This window comes from Meles meles, chromosome 9, assembly GCF_922984935.1.
Source record: "Meles meles chromosome 9, mMelMel3.1 paternal haplotype, whole genome shotgun sequence".
In the NCBI taxonomy this organism is placed as follows: Eukaryota; Metazoa; Chordata; class Mammalia; order Carnivora; family Mustelidae; genus Meles; species Meles meles.
Window position 1 is genome coordinate 59,937,009 of NC_060074.1, and position 22,218 is coordinate 59,959,226.

Genomic DNA, 22,218 nt, shown 5'->3' on the forward strand with positions numbered 1-22,218 from the left:
ACTAATACCTCAGTTTGTCACTATCAGTTCTGAAACACTCACCCAGAATAGCTACCACAATGTCATCTTTGAGGATTTCAATGGAGCCTCTGGATAAGAAATAAAGTGCAGTGAGGACATCCCCACAGTGAACCAGGGTGTCTCCTGGAGGTGCATGGGTCGTCTTGAACTTCATTGCCAAAGCTCTAAGGCAACCTTTACTTGCCCCCCGAAAGGCTTTGCAGTTTTGCAGCAAAGTCTGGTTGAGATGTAGGCAAATGTCAGCTTGTAAACATTCTGGGAAACCCTTTAGGACCTGGGGAAAAAAAAATAAAGAATTTCATACTACCAGTGCACAGGGTACCTCCACCTGAGAAATAAAGTATATTTCTTGCTCACAGAACTGTGGATGTAGTCATTGTCACACGAGTTCTTACAATGCTTCTACCTCGCCTACCTCAGTGAATACTTGGTTTGCTAAACATGTCAGAATTTTAACTCAAAGACTTGTTCTCTGAATTAACTGCAGGCATTCAGACTCAACACAAATGCTGTCTCATTACAATGTAATGCCGATGTTTCACACTGCTGCTTATTCCCTGCGTTACGTGAGGTAGCACCATACTGTGCACATATGGAATGCAAATGTGACAATTAGTAAGACATAACTAATGAAAGGTGGTACAGCTAGAAAGACAACCTTTTGAAGGAATCTCAAGTCAATCTGGATCGCTGTCTCTGGTATAATTCTTAATTAGAATTAGTAAAAATAGTGATCCTGAAATAGCTATGGTATTTGTAAATGTCATAGACCAGAGAGTGCTCTTAGCTAACAGGACTTGGAATATTTATGTTTCCTATGCACACTATTAATACTAAATATTTTGATAAGCACTGAAAATAGAGAAAGTGAAGGAGAATAGCAAACACACTTTAAAAGTATAGGTATGTTTTCAGAAATGTAAATTGTGCCAAAAGTTTACAAATGCAAACTTAAAGCTTCTAATAGCACTACTGTTTTGACAACTTATTCAGTGATTAATTTAAGCCTTACAGAAAAGAGTAAATAAAATTTGTGACAAGTGCCATTCAAGTTAAACTGAATAAAATTATGCATTGCTATTACCTTGCTATTGCTATTCAATGCAGCTAAAAGTCATCATGAATTAGTTGTCCAGATAATTGGAATGCATATGGTCCATAGAGGAACTTCAAATGAGCCCATATTTGTGTTAACTTATACTTATGTCTATTGGAAATGTTAAAGCAGCCCACAGGTATACTGCTTCTGTAGGACCCCTGTGTGAGGCAATCAGTCAGACAGGTAAGGTATCATACAAACGGATCAAGGAGAGACGAAACATGATAGCGACTACCTCCAATCTTGTTTCGTTCATTGTGGAGTCACCCACAGAGGTGTTTTAGAAGAAAACCCACAGAATGTGGGTTCTGGTTGTGAATTTGCCACAGGCTGACACTTGTGCAAGTCACTTCATCTATCTGTGCTTCTTTGCCAGAGAATAAGCGCTTTTTCGATTTTGAAATTTGTTGTAAGTTACCAGTAAATAGCATGCCAATTTCTAGACACTGTATACCCAGCCCCACACAGCTGCAGGAACTCAGACATCTATCCTGAAGTGTCTGTATTACCTGGCTCAGACCCAAAATAAATGAGACGTCCTCTTCTCTGAATTCCCGGCACTCTTCTGAAACTTCTGTCCTTAACTCTATCTTTCAGACTTTGTCTATGAGACTGGACTCCTACCAGATTTCCTGCTTGGACTGAAGACCTCCCCAAAAGGATAAACTGCCTAGTCTTCGCCCTTTTCTGTGTTTGAGAGCTGTGGGGTTCTTTTCCTACTCTGTTAGATCCTAAACAACTCAGATCCTCTCACAGAGCCCACCCTCTGGTAGATCACTGACCCCTTCTACTGGTTTAGACCATCAACATGGGATTCTTTTACAAGTGATGCTAGACTGGAATTAAGCAAGGTTTGCACAGTTTTTTTCTGAAATGGGGTCTCTTTGTCTGGGGGCGCTATAGTAGGAAAACCCCCAGTTTACTGGTCTTCCTGTGTATGATCTACTTTTCCTCCCTGAAGCCCACTGTTGTGGTCTCAGCATAATTCTGAGATGTCCCCATACAGATAAAAATGTAAAGAGCATCACACCAAGTAACAAGTTAGATATATCTATTTTTTCTTTAAGATTTGGCTATAAAAATGTACAAAATGCATTTTATATTTCACATAAATGGGGAAATAGCACTTTCTTTATAGTAGTTGGAATGAGATTAGTGAGCTTGTAGCTGCTATTTCTAGCATTTTCCTGAAGTTCCTCTGTTATACTTTCTGAGTAGCCTGCTTATAAAAGGAAAAATTGTGTATGTGTGTTTGTGGACACATGTGCACAAGGGTGTGTATGCATGCTTTGAATTGGAAGGTAAGATGAGATAGAGGTAGGGGTTACTCATTTCTCTGAGTATGTTAAGATGGCCTATGGAATCAGATAGGCATGGCTGAAGTTCCAGTTCTGACACTTACTAGTTGTGACTTTGGTTAATTCAATTAAATTTTCTTGAGATTCAGTTTCTTCAATTGTAAAAATAATTAATAATATCCACTTCACAGGGTTGCACCCACAATTAAATGTGATAATGTATGTAAATTATCCCATACAAGGTAGCTGTCCCTCGCTTACTTCTGACTTTTTCTTTTCTTCTTCTTCTTATACATATTTATAGTTCCTGAAGAACTAATACGTTCTCTGTAGCTAGAAATTGAGAGACACAACACCCATTATATTCTCCTTGATCTCTTTGGTGAATAGAAAATTCACCACTAAGTTTTGTGTTGCATTGCCTCAACAGAGTTTAAGGTAACTTTTGATTCCTGTTCTTTGTGTTAAATGTTTTGGCTTACTTGCATTTGGGTTTTCACTGTGAGTTGTCTTAAATTCTTTTTGAAAGTAGGCAGTTATGAAATCAATATAAACATGTTCTTGGAATGCCAATTCCAAGTTATTCTTAGAATAACTCACCAAACCATAAAGCGTACTTGGGAAAGTTTTTCAACATTATTCTTTTCTCAAATGTTCTTAAGTGTTATCTCCTAGCATTTTTCCTATCAGATATGATACCCATTGAAAAGAATGGCCTAAACTTGGAAATATCAGAGTTTCATGGAGGAGTCTTTGCTGGCCCAGAGAGATACACATACAATGGCATGAAGGACTTATCTGGATTAAAGAATTCTCCTGTGGTGTTAGCCTTTCACTAACTTTCTTAATTTTCTTAAGTTAGTTACATAGATCACTCAAGTAAAAGTCAATAGAAGTTAATATTTAGTAAGTAAATCTCTTATTAGCCCAGAAGATTAAATGTCCTATTTAAGTTAGCTTTGGAATCTGGAGTATCCCTAAGTAAAGGGATTTTAAAAGCAGAGTTAAAAGAGAGGGATTATAGAGAAATAGAACAGAAAAACATTGGGAAGGGTGAGGAGATGGGATAGGTTTAAGTAGTATTCATCCAAAACACCCATTTTTGTTGGTTTCAGCTCTGTTGCCTTCCTTCCTTCCTACTCATTATACTTTTTTTTCATCAGGTTTTGTTCCTCTGCTCAACTACCTGACATGGAACTTCTCATTCAACAGTCAAATATTAGCATTCCACCAGGCCTACCAGATCTGGTTGTAAAGAGTAGGCATGTCAAGTACACAGGTACAAACGAAGACACAGCTGGTTTAGTGATAGTTATTATTTCCACTACACTTTATACAACCCTTTTGTCTGTCAAGTTCTAAAGCTCTGAGGGTACACAGCACCTTTCATCATGTCTGAAGCCATTATTTATTGGGTTGATTTGATTTCAAAGACCCAGGAGCATCACCCAGAATCAGGGTCATAGCCTGCAGCTTGGAAAAGTAGCTCTCATTTTTTTAGCAAATATGTAATAAGTATCTACCTTATATCAAGCACTATACTAGGCATGGAAGCATAACAATGAAAAAAAACATGTTCTGAACATACACCTGACCCTTAAGCCTTTCTCTAAATGCCCAGATTAAAAATATGTATGTATGCATGTTTAATCATATATATATTTAATTGTATATAATAAATATAAAAATATATATTTAATCAGAATTTTCCACAGTTTGCTTTGCATGGACATTTATAGTACACATTTGGACACTTATAATCCTGATGGTTGTTCAAATGAATCCTCAATATACAGTTAATTAAAGGTGATGAGAAGCTCAATTTAACTTTTCTAATATTTGCAGTTACGGGGGATTTTTAAAACTTCCTGACATTCCAGAAAATTTTTTCAAGGCTGATATAAATCCCATGTCTTTTTTTTTTAAAGATTTTATTTATTTATTTGACAGAGATCACAAGTAGGCGAAAAGGCAGGCAGAGAGAGAGAGAGAGAGAGAGAGAGAGAGAGGAGGAAGCAGGCTCCCTGCTGAGCAGAGAGCCAGATGAAGGGCTCGATCCCAGGACCCTGGGATCATGACCTGAGCTGAAGGCAGAGGCTTTAACCCCGTGAGCCACAGGCGCCCCGCCATGTCTTTGATATGGTATAAGGTCACGTGACTATTTTATAAATATAAAGCTAACTTTCCTTTCCTTGACTTTACGTGAATAAAACTCTTTGGGAGCCTCAACTTTATAAGACAAATGAGACAGTCTTTTAAGTGAGTTTGAAATGCTTTCTGTGATTGCTAAAAGCAATCAGCCCCAGAGCTTAGTACCAAAAGACCCGAAGTTTAAGGACATTCAAATAAGAATAACTTAACAACTACACAAGATAGCATTATTAAATCAAACTAAATAAAACTCCTTGAAGAAGTTATACAAAGAGAGAGAAAAATTGAAATAATTAACTATCACATAGCAAGCACCTATGAAACATGATCAGATATTAATTCAGAAGTATTTAATTTTATACTAAACTTCTCTCAAATGTGTATCTGCTGGCACACACGTTGTGGAATAAATACTACAATATTGTTAATATTTGCGATTTTGCAGTGTATGAATTCAAATTTTCTCCATACTGAGCAATGAACACAAAATTTAGAAAAGAATGGAGGCTGAGGTTAATGCCTGCAATTTCTGAGTTGATATGAGTGGGCTCATCAAAATGGTATTTGTCTCATTTACTTTTTAATAAGTAGATCCTTAAATCAAACATATATACTTATGCCAAAAAAACAATTATGGGACCTATTTTATGTATTAGGGTTTCAATGAAAAAAATAAATTTGGCCCAGGTCTATGACAATTAGAGAAATGTGTCCTGAGACTCAGTCAGTGGAATCTGAGAAGAATATTAATGAATATTAATTAAGATTATTATTATTGTTTTTTTATATGAAACTACTGTATCATCCTTCAAGGTAGGGGCCTACTTTCTTTTGGATATTGCTCTGGAAATAGCTCTTTTATAATCAAATTACAATACAACTTTATCTTTCAACAGTAACTATATATCCTGTGGGTAGGGCAGGTGATTTATAGCATTAAAACCATGAATTTCTTCCCTGCCCTGCAGTTTAAGATTTCCTTTTATTCTATGAGTCTTCGTGCTCCTGGCTCCACCCCATATGATTAAAGAAAGGCAAAAGTTGCAAGAGAGAAATTTATTTCTTCATTCAACTTTTACCTGTATGCTGATAGATAAGGATTTTCAAATAAAGTTAAATATTCACAATATACTGACAATAAACTCCATTATTCTTTCCTCACAATTAAGACACACGCCTTCAATGTTTGCTGTCTCTTAGCTTGGGTTGCAAAATACTCTTTTATGGTGGGTACACTTTCTAGCTTCCATTAGAAGAGCATCAACAATGGAGTTTTTCACACAACTCTCTCCAGAGACCATCTATGGTTTTTGAAATACTCCATTTACTTTAGAAAGAATCAAAATATATTTTATTATAGACACCCCCATCCAGATAATATTGAAAGTTGATTTATGTTGTAATGAGTGGTTTTTGATTTGTTACACTTAGTGTAGCTGCAGGGGGGATATTCCTAAAGGCAGGCTGAGAAGAGCACCATGAGGAAGGTAGTCTGAGTGTGTTAAATGATTCCCCTAAACAGCAAATTAATCATATGAACAAGTTTGGTAACTATGATAACTGACATTAGGAAATTTTCCAAGGAAATTCTCTGGTTCATTAAATACACTTAGATCTTGACAAATTAGGATTAATCAAAACACAAATTAATACTCCCTATGAAACACTAAACCTCAAGTGTGATTATCAAATAGATGATGCAAGTAATATATTAAATCTTAAGTCTCTGCCCTAGAGCACAGCCTTAATATTTTATAGCATTTTCTGATTCTGAGAGAATCGTTGTTTGCCATGTGGGCATTCAGCATTTGGTAAATCTTTACCACTTACAAGATAGCAAACCTTGCTCTTTGTTGTTTTTAAGAGCTAAGGTATTCCCTAATTTTGAGGTCATCCCAGAACATATTATTGCTATGGTTATGATTTATTGTTAAGGAATAGGAAGCACATGTTTTTCATGTGTCCTTGGGGACTACATGTTTAATACATCATGTTTAATCAGTGGTCATGATAGGTGGGTTCTTTTAGCAGTTTTAAGCATTTAAGTATACAGAGCCCTAGTCTGAAGCTCAAACTGCTTTGCTATCTGCTTTCTTATTTTACCTTCACATGGCTAATGAGAATGAGGAATTATTTTATTGTATAGGAAGGGTATTGTATCTGACCAAAGTGAAATATTATGCAATCCCTCATGGGGCCTTTATAAGCCTTGAGAAAATTAACTAATTTTCTATGTGTAACTTTTGAACATTTATCACATGGTTACATCATTTAGAAGCAAATCATGAACAGAATAAAAACTTGCCACACACAGACATGGAAAATAACATTATAAATCCTGAACTGATTTTGGTGTAAGTAAAGATTCCCTAAAAAATGAAACAGTCTTTCCTCTTGCTTCTTCTTGTCTCTCTGGCAGCTCTTACGGGTTCACAGCATGATATGTGAGATGTTTCTTTGCTTTCAAAAGGACACTCAAACTTTAAAGTGACCCCAATTGTCAGGGCCAAGGATGAGTTGGAGTGTGGGTAATGATGAGTAGGCAGAGAGGATTTATTGCTTTTATATACATGTCCTTGTTACCTAGACTCTGGAGTTCTGCTAATTCAGCAACAGCCTGACATAAAAAGGATTTATAATATAAGGTCCCAAGATGAAGCCATGGAACCCACCGGGGTTTCTAAAGATAATAGGAGGAATCTGGATACTGAGAAACAATTTCAGGACCTTCCCCTCAACCCAACTCCTTGAAAGAGGGAGTGAGGGAAGGCATTAACAGAATATAACTATAGTGGGGTCTATTGGATGCTTTGCAAATACCTCTTTCCAAATGGATTGATTGTAAATGACCCGAGCTTGCTCACAAAGAAAGGAAAAGGGGGTGCAATCTTCTGGGTAATGAGAATGATTTAAGTACCACTTTGTACTTGATATGCCATCTTGAATTTAAATCTAGTTTTAAGTTTCAGAAATATCTCTCATATGATCATATTTTAAAATCAAATATTTTGATTGACTTGTCAACTTTATATAAGGAATAGAGAGTGGTGATAATCCCATTTTTATATGTGAAAGGTGACTCATAAAGGCAGTAGGGAATTTATTTGTAGAAGAACTAAGGCTTCAAATTTATTTTTTTAAAAGATTTTATTTATTTATTTGACAGAAAGAGATCATAAGTAGGCAGAGAGGCAGGCAGAGAGAGAGAGGGGAAGCAGGCTCCCCGCTGAGCAGAAAGCCCAATGCGGGTCTCAATCCCAAGACCCTGAGATCATGACCTGAGCCAAAGGCATAGGCTTAACCCACTGAGCACCCAGGCGCCCCTAAGACTTCAAATTGAGTCCAGGTTTCTATCAACTATCGTGCCTTGCCACAGCTGCCCATTAGATTGGATTTCTAAAGTAGTTCCCAATATGTTCCCCATTCCTTTGATTTATTGGTTTTTATCAATAACTAACAAAGAATAGAAATGTAGCATAAATGTCATTTTCACTTTGTAGCAGTTAGGGTGTTTGTTCCTCAGAAATGTTAAGGCCAGAAAGCAATTCCAATTGTTTTCTAGAGAAAGTGATGACTGTATCAACAATTGTATAATTTTTTACAAAATAGGAGAAGCTCCCAATATAGTTGAAGTTCTTTTACTCCTAACAGATTCCTCTTCCATAAAATGTATTGATTCTTGCTGCCCCAGCACTCTGAATGTTCCAGATATTGTCCCTGCACATTTCTACTCCACCAACTGAATTTTAAACCAGCTGTGTACATTCTGAAACTTATTTATGCTGGCTGTACTTGTTAGTTATATAATTTAACCATATTTTACATAAGAGGGTAAACTATATGTAAAGAAAAGAAAACTGGTTTCCCTCCTCCCCAATAAAGCTAAATGCTTTGGAAAATCTGAATAAAAGATGAGTCATTTTAAATATTACAAATACAGATTTCTTCTACATTTAAGTGTAGGTGCTTAAACATTTATAAAAGTAGAAATGTTATGTAGTTCATTAACTCTGACTATAATCCAAAAAATTAGAAAAATATTAAAAAGTGACCAGAAAGTCAGAAATACATGGAAATTAAGAACAACACTCTATGATAACCTTCAGATCAAAGAAGAAATAATGTAGCAAGCAATAAAAGGAGAACATGTCATATCAAAACCCATGTTACCACAGAAAAGCTTATACTGAAAGGAGAATATATAGTCTTAACACCTCCATTTTTACAGAAGAAAGACTCAAATGAAAAAAGACCTTAATACAGAGACACCTGGGTGACTCAATCTGTTAAGCATCTATCTGCCTTCAGTTCAGGTCATGATCCCAGGTTTCTGGGGTCAAGTCCCACACTGGGCCCTGCTCAGTGGAAAGTCTGCTTTTATTCTCCCTCTGTCTGCCACTCTCCCTGCTTGTTCTCTCTCTCTCTCTGACAAATAAATAAATAAAATCTTAAAAAAAAAAGACCCTAATACAATGTTAAAAATAATAAGACAAAAAAAAAAAAAAAAAAACAATCCACAGAAATAAAAAAAAGGGGGAATTAATGAAGGCAGACTCTGGAAATAAAAAGAATAGTAGCAAGTATAAATTTATGCAAAGGATAGTTCCTTAAACAAAATCCAATGGAATTTATAAATCTTTCAAAAGCCTGCTACAGGAAAGAAGAAAGAACAAAAATATACCAGTTTAGGAATGAGAAAGCAGATATACCTGTTGATACAGAAAATACTGAGTTGGAAAAGAATCCTACATTCAATTTTACAACTTTGAAAGCCTAGATGCAATGGATGAATTCTTCACAAAACAGACATACTAATATTGATCAAGGAAGAAATAGAATACATAATTACCGTAATAGAATTAGAATGGTGATTAAAGACCTGCTATGAAAACCTCTAGGACCACATGGTTTTACAGATGATTTCTTCCTAACAGTTAAAGAGCAAATAAGTGTATACTAATATCATTATAAAATAGATGCAAAATTCTAAAAAATTTACTAACCAACAAAATCAACAAAGAATAAAAAACTCTATGACAAAGTAAGATTGATTTCAGAAATGCAAAGATATTTTAAAAGTATTAGTCTTAATGGTGAAGTTATTTTTATTGAACTCAGCTATTACTACTCAAAATTGTTTTGTAGAATCTAGTGAACTAAAAATCATGATACATAGTATTTGAAAAGAGAGAATGAAACTATTTCTTTTTTTTTTTTAAGATTTTATTTATTTATTTGACAGACAGAGATCACAGTAGGTGGAGAGGCAGGCAGAGAGAGAGAGGAGGAAGCAGGCTCCCAGCTGAGCAGAGAGCCCGATGCAGGGCTGGATCCCAGGACTCTGGGATCATGACCTGAGCCGAAGGCAGAGGCTTTAACCCACTGAGCCACCCAGGCGCCCTGAAACTATTTCTTTTTGACACTGATATGACTGCATATCTAGATCATCTAAGAGTAAATCCTCAAAGAAATCCCCCCAAACTAAACCAAATTATATTAGACTAAGGAAGAGTTCTATCAAAACAAGATAGGGAATTTATTAAGGTGGCTGTAAGGAAGATAGTTTCACTCTTCATTATTTATAAGCAAGTAAAGATAGAAATGTGTAATGTATTTCATTTTTTCAATTGATTATGCTGTATAAAACGTAAAAATAAATTTAACAAAAAATATAAGAATTTCTAAGAAAAAAATTATAACATTTTATTGAAGGAGATTTTACTTTTAAAGATCTATATCAGTGGTTCTCAATCCTGGCTTTGAAAATCAGGACAAGATCTCTGAACTATGTAAAGAAAAGTTGACTAATTGGACCATATATAAAAATAAAAAAATTTAAAAAACCTTTTAAATCCAAAAGATATTTTTAACAAAACCTACACATTGAAAAGAGATTGGAAACAAGTTACAATGTAGATGACAAATAAAGCATTAGTATCTATAATTCATGAAGATTTCTTATAAAATGATAAGAAAAAGGTAACAAAAACTATGCAAAATGCTACTATATATAGGTAATTTATAGAGGAAACATCCTGATTAACTATACCTGCTTTCTTATAATGCTTTGACCTCACTGATTGGTGTCTGCTATTCAGTATTAAGCACTGGTCATAGATAAAGCAGACAAAATTAAAGTTAGATTCTGGGGCAAACCTCCCATCTTAGAAAACACGACTAATGCCCCAGTTTCCAGGCATCCACACATAGTGATTCATAGAACAAGTGAAGGCTAGAAATGGAACTCCATGGTTCAAATACAACAATTATACCTATGTGGAGTGAAACTTTGGCTTATCTTCCCACTCTGGTAGGTGTTTCTAGCTACTGTTTGAGTTCTGTGTGTGTTATAGAGCATTCTGATCTGAGAAGATTATCACTGGAGTGGGGAAAAAATGAACTAACATAGATCTAGAGCATTAAAAGATACCAGCTGGGGTACTGGACCCTGAATAAGAAAGATTCTTATCATTCCTAAGTTGAGTGTAGATTTCTACTAGGGGTGACCCACCTGACCAACAGGAGCCCAAGATGCAAACAAAAAAGAGGGTGGTGTTGTTCTTGTTGTTGTTTTTGAAGACTATCTGCTATGGAAGAGGCAATGATTATTATTTTTTTTCTATTCACACTCATCCCCATGGATAGCAATATATCTAAACCAAGAAAAACAATGAAAATATATGTAAATTCCCTAAATAATGTGGCCCTATGGCTGTAAAAGCAATTGGCATCGATGAACTTACTTTTGCTTATTTCCAACCTTAAAGAAAAGATTTAAAAAACTCTGACATATTGGGTGGAATACTGACATATCCATTTTAATATAAATATCTAGGCCCCTGTAATGTCACAGGTAATTCTTGCATTAAAGAAAACAATGGACTTTTATTTTGGGAGAAATTGTGAATGACTTGATTTCATTAGGTTAGATAAATGCTGAGTTACTCTAATATCTGAATTAAAAGGGACTTAAAGTCATATTTACAAAGAGTATTTTAAAACTGAGATTTGAAGACTCTCTGTATTTTTATTATGGGTTAAACCTGTGTGGAATATTAAGTGATCTTAACATTGATTTGAATTTAAATTACTCCTCTGTTTCTATAACTTCAAAGAAAGTATTTGAAAACATGTCACATCCTCCTGCCTCAGTAATTGCCCTCTAGGGTCCTGTTTGAATGGTACCATTATTTTAAAGAGTTAAAAAGTAATTCGAGACCTCAATTCCACTATTCTACTACTGGAAGGAGCATCATTAATGAATGGAGAAACTGGAGCATGTTCATTGTCTCAGTGTGGTGTTTCTGCAGTGATGGTTTTTCATGTGTAAGGCCTGAGGCCATGCTGTCAGTTTTCTAGGCTCAGGAGCCACTAGAGATAAGATCCTACAGTTAAGAACTCCCTTTGCAAAAAAAAAAAAAAAAAAAAAAAAAAAAAAAAAAGAACTCCCTTTGCACAGAACCAGCATGGTGCCAGGTGTAAATAAGTCCTTCTTGATAATGGTTGGAGACCAGGATGAAGTGACCAGAATCATTGGTGAAACATGATTTAGTGCATACCATTCATGACCTGAAAATACCAGACACCTGTTTTAAGCTTGATATTCATGTCTAGGGGCTCCGGATGGTATTTATTATTCTCTAGGTATTTGTGAGACTTCAGAATGAATATAGCTTGGTGAAAAATAGGAAGGACATGTGACTTGTCCTTTCTTAAGCAACTGTTGTTCAATTCTGGCGTTAGTAGGCAAGTATGTGTGCTAGTAGGAGATTTCTTGCTAGGCAAAATTTTACTACCTACATAATTTCTGTAGAGCCAGGCAGTTTCTGTTAACTAATCAACATATCTATAAAAACATCTTTTAAAGTACATTGTAGACATCTCTTTTAATTCAAGTTCTAAAGGTAAGTAGGCATTTCTTTACAGAAAACTAAAAGATGGGACCAGTCCTGAGGATCATTATCATTTAAATGCAGGTTTTTGACAGTCTCCATGACCCATTTTTAAATGTGTGAATCTATTTGCTAGGCTGTATGGAGAAGCAGCATGTCTTTCAAAGTTCAGTAATATTTTCAATGCTTTTTGCACATTGATTCCTGATTTTGAACCTATGCTTTTTTGTTAAAATATTACTGGTCAAACAAAAAATAATCAATGCAAATATACAGGCTCACCCATGTAAAAATTGTGTTGTGCTGTTGATATCTTTCAATGCAAGTGATTTTATTTGCTGAAGAATTCTTAGAAGCAGAATTCTTGGCTACTAGAGGAACAAATACGAGGGCGCCATATTTTTAATCATTTTGTTAGGCTTTATGACTAATGAATCAAATGTTTTTCATTGACAGTCTTTATCAACTTGATTATATAAAGGATGATTAGGAAAAGTTAAGGGAGGATAAGAACAATATGGTGAAGACAAGCCATGTTATTTTTTATATTTTGCTTTACATTTTCATAAGGTTTAATGTCAACATGATTATTTTTATATGAAGTTGCTGACTGAAAGAGCTCACTATTGCCTTTCACTGTGGTGTATCAAAACAGTCTGTGGGTGCAGGAGATTTGAATGTAAAGGTCTGGCATAGATGAAGTCATTCTGGGAAGTGTAGAGAGAGGGTACACCAAAGTTTTTGTTGGCATAGAATTAGATTATGAATGCAGATATAATCAATGTTAGTAGTTAGCAGTTAAGTAGATAGTAGCTAGTAATAAGTAGTAGTAGGAGGAGGTAGCTAGTAGCAAGTAGTTAAGGTCAGTAGTTAGAGTTAGCAAAGGGTATCCTGATGGGTAGCAGTGGAGAGCCTTCGAAGGAAAGGAATCAGATTTTCACTAAGATGCTTCTTAGAAATCATATCAGCTGTAAAGAGTAAGGATTTCTATTAAACAATATGCCATTATTTATTAATTTCATTTCCATTGTGATTGGTTTTGCTGGGGGCATTATAAATGAATGCTTTGTCACTGAGAGTCCACTGTGGTTCTAAGCATTTTTAGCCTACTTGGTTGACTCTTGATTGAAATCTCTTAAGAATGTTCCTCCTCTTCAACTCTTCTCTTATACCTCCTCCCTTCTGAGGATTTAATGTACTCTCTGCTTAACCAAGGAGACTGGACCATGTAGTGCTAGTACCATTGAGCTTTCTTCTTTATTCCTCAAAGCCAGTGCCTTTACTCTTTCTCTTTTCATTCCTGCCCGTCTTTAAGGAAAACTTGTTTATCTACCTTGCTAAAACATTCATCTCTCTTCCTAGGTTCTTATTCCAACTCCTTTCTATGTTTGGTTTTCAAAATTTTCTCCACTGATGCCTCAAGATCAAAAAAAAAAAAAAGTCAGTTGTTCCTTTTCTTCTGAAAATAAATTAAACAAAGTTGTTTCTGGATTACTTGCCTCAGCTCTTCTTTGTGCTTCCCCACATATGATCCTTTATTCTTGTTCTGGTTTTTACATGAAATGATCCCCTTCTGTTCTCTGCCATCAACAATTCATCATCAAAGAAAACTAGAAGCCCACTCAGAAACCAAAAGAGTAGGCAGCAAATAGGTTAGAATCTCCATTCTCAAGTGGAAAATCTCCCATAATAATTGTTCTACATATTTAGCATATTCAAATTCTGGTGCTTTACACACATTTGACAATGACAAGTGTAATGAAATTGCAGAGAGGTTAAGTGACTTGTCCAAGATTAGTGGCAAATTGAAGTGCTAATGTTTAGGTCTTCTGAATTCCTATTCCTAATTTGTTTTATATTATTAGGCATTACTGGTGAGACATTTTTAAAGTAAGAAAAAAATTCTTCATTGAATGTTCATAAAGTTTTTTTCTTCCATGTCAATATATTTTTAAATTATGAAGTAGTCTCTGTTATAAATGATGTATTTCTCTCCATCCAAAATGATGTATCTCTATACATCATTACTGGGGCTCTTCTTCATTCAAGCCAGGCTCTTGTATGTCATATGAAGAAACTTGTCTCTATACTGACATGGAAGATGATTTTCAGTTCTTGTCCATGTTGTAACCAAAATCAATGTTGGATAATGTCAGAAAGTTTCAGACTGCGTCAGAGGACAGCTTTGATTGGGGGGAATTTCTTGAGATACCCTCAGTCTTAATATGAGAATCTCCTCTTCCCCTAACTAGTCAAATTTGGTGGAGAAGAAGGGAACAGTTTTCCAGAATTGACCTATAGACATTTTTTAGATAATTTTCACTATTGCTAAGCCTGACATTAGACACAAAAGAACACTTTCCTTTCTCTAACTTCATTCTCCTGACCCTTTTCCTTTTGTACTCTGAACCATTTCTTTCCATTGAAAGGAGCCCATAAATGTCCCCTGAATGCTTTTGTTTCTGGAACATTCTAGCAACAGCTATTTCAAAAAAAGCAAAAGATCCAGGGAATAAGAACAATGGCTGCACATTTTAGGTAGATTCACTTCTAGGCAGTGAGCTCTATCAAGGAATCAAATGTTTGGGGTTATGAAGAATAATTTTGAGTCAATTAATACAGTGTTATTGGAAAACTTGTACCTCATCTTGACATGGTTGAACAGTAAAAAAAAAAAAAAATGACCTGAAATGTTTCATGAGAACTTATATTTAAGGTTATACTTAAACAAAATAATATGAAATGCTGATGTAAAATGCAACAGTTTAATGTACTTTTATGTATCACAATACATAAATTTAAATCACTTTAAATTATTACTAAATTGCTATTTAGTTAAAAATAAATTCATAAGACACAAGGATTATAACAATGTGGTTTTGGAGGTAAGAAAATCCACTTTGATTTCTTTTTTTTTTAAATCTCTCAACAGTCTAAGAGTATAGTTGCTTTTCTCTAGCTTTTCTTCTATACATTGTGCTGAATAAACAAGCATCTTCCATTTGCTGAGTTTTTAGTTATCTTGCACTTTGAATTTTTACTCACTTTGTAGTCACAAGATGAGAAATGTAGACACTGTACAAACAAGAAGTTCGTGCAAAGTCAAGCTCTCAAAACCACATGCAAGACTCAGTGGCACATGGTTTAGAGCTCACACACTCCAGGATCATGGAATACAGGCATGCAGATGGGAGGAAAGAAAAGCACCTACATCATGAAAATAGAGGATGATGAAAGAGAATGACATTTTCTTTATGACAATTATCTAATGCAAACCGTATACCCATAAGCTTTACCAGATTGGAGGAAGGAGCAGTTAAGTGCCTTTTTGTGGGGAGGGGGAAACTGTATATAAATATTACTAGAGGTCAAGTTGTTGTTAAAGTTAAGGATTTCTATTCTGTACTTGGCCTCTTCCAGGTTATCTTCCCCAGTTCCTTGCTTTGTATTTCCTCTGCTACATCATGCAATAAAGATCAGAACTAACATTGGAAATCACTTAACAAGCTCTAAACCTGACAGATAACAAGGGTGTTCTCCACAATTTACACGAGAATTAAATTGGATATAAATACCTCCTGTTCTTACCGGTGGGTGTTGTGATTCCATGTATTAAGGTGTGAAGCAGACAAGAAAGAGATAAATCTTTCATAAGTACATTGTAAATAGGCAAGTGGTATATAAACCATATTCATAGGTAATAGAGTCAAACAATGAAAGGTAAATAGTTGTCAAAAAATAGACTTTATCACAAAAATGGTCACAAAACTAGTTATATGGAGAGGGGATGTACAATAAATAATTGTTGATTACTGTTACTGAAATAATCTGGCAGTATGGAACAACAAAATTGGGTGACACGTGTTTTGATTAAAAATTCTTGACACTGCTTCAGCCAACCCGCATTAGAGAATCCCCAATAGTTTCTGAATGCTGGTATCTTTGTTCAACAATAATACAGATGGAAATATAAAAAGTGATCCATTTGTCAGTGCTTTCTAATGAGGTTAAAATGTTATCTTAGTGATATCAATCTATCAAACGAATTTTCACAAGTAACTTTGGGATAATTAGAAATAGCACATGGAATTCAGTTATGCTTTTATATGAAATATGCTAACTGATAAGATTTTCAAATTAAAACTTTTATAATGGCGTGTCCTTATTTCTAAGTCAAATAAATCTCATGTAGCTTTGATAAACTTATCCTTATATGGATTTCAAATTGGGCAATATTTGGAATGTCTTCTGTCCTTTTACTTCTAATTTTTAACCTTGACTTTTTTATTAAAATACTGCTGGTCAAATAAAAAATGTCAATCTAAACTGGATAGGCTCACTTATGTAAAAATTGTATTATGCTGTTCATGTCATTAGATGTGAGTGGTTTTATTTTCTGAAGAATTCTTAGAAACAGGGTCCTTGCCAGGTAGAGGAATTGATAGATGGTAGGGCATCATATTTTTAATCCTTCTTAATATGTCTGTGATATGCCATAGAATTTGCGTATGTCACATAATTTATCTTTAGGAATCAGTCTCTATGGTGAAACAGGTCAAAAGAATGTGGCAATTCACCTAATAATAAAAAGTGCTCTTTAGATCGTGTTCTTGTTATTAGTGATGGTGATTTTTAAGAATTGATAGAGGTGGGAAGAATTATGAAAAGTGATTGTTGATGTTGAATTTGTTTAAAAGTTATGAAGAATTCCATATTTCCCCTTTGAAAGGAAAGATGCATTATACCAGGTACTGTAAAAGGGTACATAGTTAATTGTTGTAAAAATAGAAAAATTTGTCCTTAACAGAAACATGAAATTTCCTATGATAAAATGTTTGTGGCATGCTTAAGCTCCCTAACCTCTCCCACAAATCCTCAGTGTCCTGTTTTGTTTTTTGTTTTTGTTTTTTAAGGAATGTTAACAGGATTTCTGTTTGGGGGCATCATAGTGGTTGTTACTGTTTATTTGTCAAATCTTAATGCACATGGGTCCAACTATTTTTTAGGGTGCTGGCAGCTAGGACATGTGGTAAAAGCCCAAATCCTACATTAGCAATATTCTCTCTAACTGGAAGTGGGAACTCTACTACACACAGTTATATCAGTTTGCATCATGTTATAATGCCTTTGCCACACAATATAACTAGATATAGCACCATGCAATGCCATGAATTGAGAATGAGAGACTATCTCCAGGGGAGAAAATAAACATCCGAGAGGAAAACAAAAGCAAGGGGTTCAAAGCTGGTGAGACTGGGTTTCCCACTTGGACTGTAGTTATAATGCCTGAGGTACTTCCATTTTGGAAAACAGAAATACATACCATGTTCATGTCAATGCCATTGGTGTATGTCCACGCGTGCTGGAAATATTCTTCAAGCCGTTGCCTCAGAGGGTTGGGGATTTGGTGAAAGCGAATGAACTCTTTCACTCGGAGCATCTGCATGTGGTACCTGGCAGTTCCCGAGTATAGTCTTTGGATAATTGCAGATACATTCCCAAAAATGCTTGCATACATTAGTGCTGGATTGGAAAAAAAACAAAGTTATGGGGGAAGACAGTACTTTGGCTTCATTTTATCTTCTGAGACTCTCAAGTATGTAGATTTTTTTATTATCTCAATCCAGTTATAAGGATTTACCACTGGCGCACAGTGAAAAAATAAGTTTTTTCTTATTACTGTTGTAAATTTTGTAATTTTGATGACATATCTGGAGAGGAAAAATCTCCAAACTCACCATGGGCTCTAAGGAACTCATAATTTCCTTAGAGTATGTATTTGTATGCAATTTTTAATCTAAAATAATTCATTTTTACAGTATTTCTACATGTGAAATAAGTATCCCTGGCTTAGACTATGAGGATGGGATTTTATTTTTCTAGAAAAAAACAGGAAACACCTTTTTCTTTCATCTGTGAGAAGAGAGAAACTACTCTAACAATCCTTGCCTTACATTTCAGTACTTAGGTTGAGTACTCTTTTAAGTGGTTTCTGGGTTAAATCTTTGTGATTTAACAAATTATTTGAGTATCTTCTCTTTCCTTTTATGTTTGTATTCAGTTTCTAGTAATTCTAAAAATGTGCTGTATTCTATACAGTAAGTCAAATCATGATATATGGTTTGTATTTTGATCTTTGGGTGTGTGTTAAAACCTTAGAGAGAAGTAGTGTTATGTTTAAGACACTGGAATTGCTCTATTCTGAACAGGTGGTAAAAATGAACAGCTTAAAGTGTCTGATTCAACTGTGTTCTACCAACAAATCCAACTCCTCCTCCCCCACACTTTACAAACCATTACTTCTTTAAACCACTTAATCATTTTTGAAGTACATTTTGACCAGATTCAGGTTAAGCATTTTAAAACAATTTATCTTCTTGGTCATTTGTTTTCTTTTCCATCTTATCTTTGTCTTTTGTTTAGTATGGTCCTTTTTTGCCATAGATATCCCAAATAAGAGAATGTCACAGAGAAAGGAATGGTCCTTTGTTTTTATCCATTTAAAGGGATGAGAGTTGGGGAGACCTCTAGTGAGCCTAAATTGGGATTTAGAAAGACAGTAATTCTCAGTAAGATAGACAAGCTGTTTAGGTTGGATCTTCCACAGAAAAAAGACTTGAGCCTAATCTAAGTAAATGAATAGTTGATTCCGAAGAGAGTTAGCAGTAATTGCCTGAAACCGGTTTTTGTGATTAAAGGAAATTCATGTGAAAAATGTATTTTACTCTTCCTAATTGTAGTGTTGGAAATATTTATGCATGCTATTATATCTCCAAAGAATCTATCATTTTTTTTCAGGAAATAGTTTAGTTTGTACAGATTAAGTTCACTTGATTTAATCAGAGGGCACATAATCAATGCCAGTTATTATACCTGACCCACATACTTTGTGGAGAATCAGGGAAAACCTTATTTTGTTTGTAATAAATACTACGGTTTCATTTCCATATTGTGGTTTTATCTCCATACTGCCATAAAAATGAACCAAGACATTAGTTTGGGTCACAAACAGGCATTTTCGGGGCGCCTGGGTGGCTCAGTGGATTAAGCCGCTGCCTTCGGCTCGGGTCATGATCTCAGGGTCCTGGGATCGGGCCCCCGCATCGGGCTCTCTGCTCTGCAGGGAGCCTGCTTCCTCCTCTCTCTCTGCCTGCCTCTCTGCCTACTTGTGATCTCTCTCTCTGTCAAATAAATAAATAAAAAAAAATCTTGAAAAAAAAAACAAACAAACAGGCATTTTCACTTGTTGACAACATGGCAAAATCTAGATTATAAGCATATAGTTGAATACATGAATAACATGTATTTCTCTTAGGTAGTTCTATGTGATGGTTTTTAAAATTGTAATGAAGGCATGAATTATTTTTTCTATTTTTTTAGGACCAACCAGAGCTAAAAGCTGTAAGCAAGAGAGAAGCACAGTATAATCATATTCTTTATATATCACTTAGTTAATGCCCACCAACTGGCATAAAATATGAGTCAAAAGTAAGATGGCAGACTATATAAGGACATTTCTCTCTTCAACTCAATATTTTATTTAGCTTTCCTCAATAGGGAGTTCTAACTCATCGAATGGTTTGTTCTAGGTTTAGCTATCATAGAAATAAAGCAGGTATATCCTAAAACTTCCTTCAACACACCACCCAAAATCTGATATGCTAACCAAACTAGTAAATTCAGTTGATCATTAGGCATTAGTTGAAATGTGCCTATAGAACAAATACATTTCTTTTTTTTTTTTAATTTTTAAGATTTTTATTTATTAATTTGACAGAGAGAGATGACAAGTAGGCAGAGAGGCAGGCTGAGCGAGAGGAGGAAGCAGGCTCCCGGCCAAGCAGAGAGCCCAATGTGGGGCTCGATCCCAGGACCCTGAGATCATGACCTGAGCTGAAGGCAGAGGCTTAACCCACTGAGCCACCCAGGCGCCCAACAAATACATTTCTTTTCTACCCATTACACAAACTTTTAAAAGTTTTGACTTAAAAACTTAGATGTTATAAGCTTGTAATTTACATATAATAAAATAAATCTGTCTTAATTGTACAGATCGATTAATTTTGACAAATGTATATATGCTGCTGCAAACACAACCGAGATATGGAACATTCTTGATATGGAACATTACCCCCAAATATTCCTTTGTGCTTGTTGGCTGCCTACACACTCACTTTAGAACCTAGACAACCACTGAGCTCCAATGTATGTCATTACAGTTTAGTTTGCATTTCCTAGGATTTCAAATAAATGGAATCATAATGTATGTATTCATTTGTGTCTGACTTCTTTTGTTTAACATGTCTTTGAAATTAATTCTGTTGTATGTATCAGTAATTTGTTCTTTTTTTCACTCTAGTTTGCATTGTTTGGCCCTACTGGTTTATCTCTTTTGTTGACAGAAATCCCACTGTTTCTAGGTTTGGGCTATTATGAATAAAATTGCCATGAACATTTGTGTCAAATCTTTGTGTGGTCACATATTTCCATTTCCCCTTAAACACCTAGGAGTGGAATTGTGTGGTATGTATAATTTTATAAGAAACTGTTAGACTGTTTCTCAAACATGTGTCAATTGATAATCCTTCCAGCAATGATGACAATATCAGTTGTTCCCAACTTAACAACTGGTATTGCCAGTCTTTCATTCTAACCTTGAGTGGGCATGTAATATCTCTTTTGAGTTTTAATTTGCATTTCCTGATGACTAATGACATTTTTTTCCTGTATTTATTGGTCATTCATATATTTTGAAATGTCTGTTTAAATCTTTTGCTCATTTTTAAAATTGAGTTGTCTTTTATTGTAGAATTATATGAAATTCTTGATATATTCTGGATACGTCTTTTTTTTTTTTTAGATCTAAGTATTGAGAATATTTTCTTCTAGTCTAACACTTGCAAGTTTTTTCCCTAGCAGTGTCCTTTGAAAAGTTAAAGTTACTGATTTTATTGAAATATAATTTATCAATTTTTATTGTATGGTTCAGGATTTTTTTTTTGTTTGTTTCATTTTTGGTAATCTGTATCATTCAAATAACTTCTCTATCACATCTAAATTGTCATACTTATTATAAAGTAATTTGTAATGTTATTTTATTATTATTTTAATATCTTTATAATGGATAGTGAGATCTCTCATATAAGACATTGGTAATTTATGTTCTGTTTCAATAGTCTAATTGGAAGTTTATTAATTTTACTGGTGTTTTAAAGAGTCAGAATATACTCCCATTAATATTCTTTAATGTTTACTTGATTTCAATTTTATTAACTTTTGCTCTTATCTCTATTTCTTCTATTTTTATGTTCAGTTTGGGTTGTCTTAGAAGGTTAGACTTTGATTTTGGGAGACAAACCATAAATGACTCTTAATCTCACAAAACAAACTGGGGGTTGCTGGAGGGATTTTAGATCTTTCTTTTTAAATAAATCACATAGGCGTGCCTGGGTGGCTCAGTTGGTTGAGCGACTGCCTTCGGCTCAGGTCATGATCCCAGACTTCCAGGATTGAGTCCTGCACCGGGCTCCCAGCTCCAGACTCCCAGGGAGTCTGCTTCTCCCTCTGACCTTCTCTCTCATGCTCTCTCTCACTCATTCTCTCTCAAATAAATAAATAAAATCTAAAAATAAAATAAAATAAAAACATTAAAGCTACACATTTCTGAGCATGGTTTTGGCTGTCTCTTACACATTTTAATACATTTTATTTTCATTTTCATTCAGTTAAATTATTTTCTAATTTTCCACGTGATTTT

General features: G+C 34.8%; 1 protein-coding gene across 2 annotated transcripts in view; it reads right to left on the bottom strand.

Moving 5' to 3' along the window:
* KCNH7 (potassium voltage-gated channel subfamily H member 7) overlaps positions 1 to 22,218 on the bottom strand; it is a 496,127-nt gene that overhangs the window by 35,883 nt on the left and 438,026 nt on the right. The window contains exons 9-10 of one of the 2 annotated variants that reach the window (XM_046018072.1): positions 17,785 to 17,984; positions 43 to 286 (exon numbers count right to left, since the gene is read on the bottom strand). In XM_046018072.1, the coding sequence (XP_045874028.1) occupies positions 43 to 286; positions 17,785 to 17,984 (444 nt within the window). Of the gene's footprint in view, positions 1 to 42; positions 296 to 17,784; positions 17,985 to 22,218 lie in introns of both variants that reach the window. The other variant, XM_046018071.1, reaches the window with a different exon arrangement.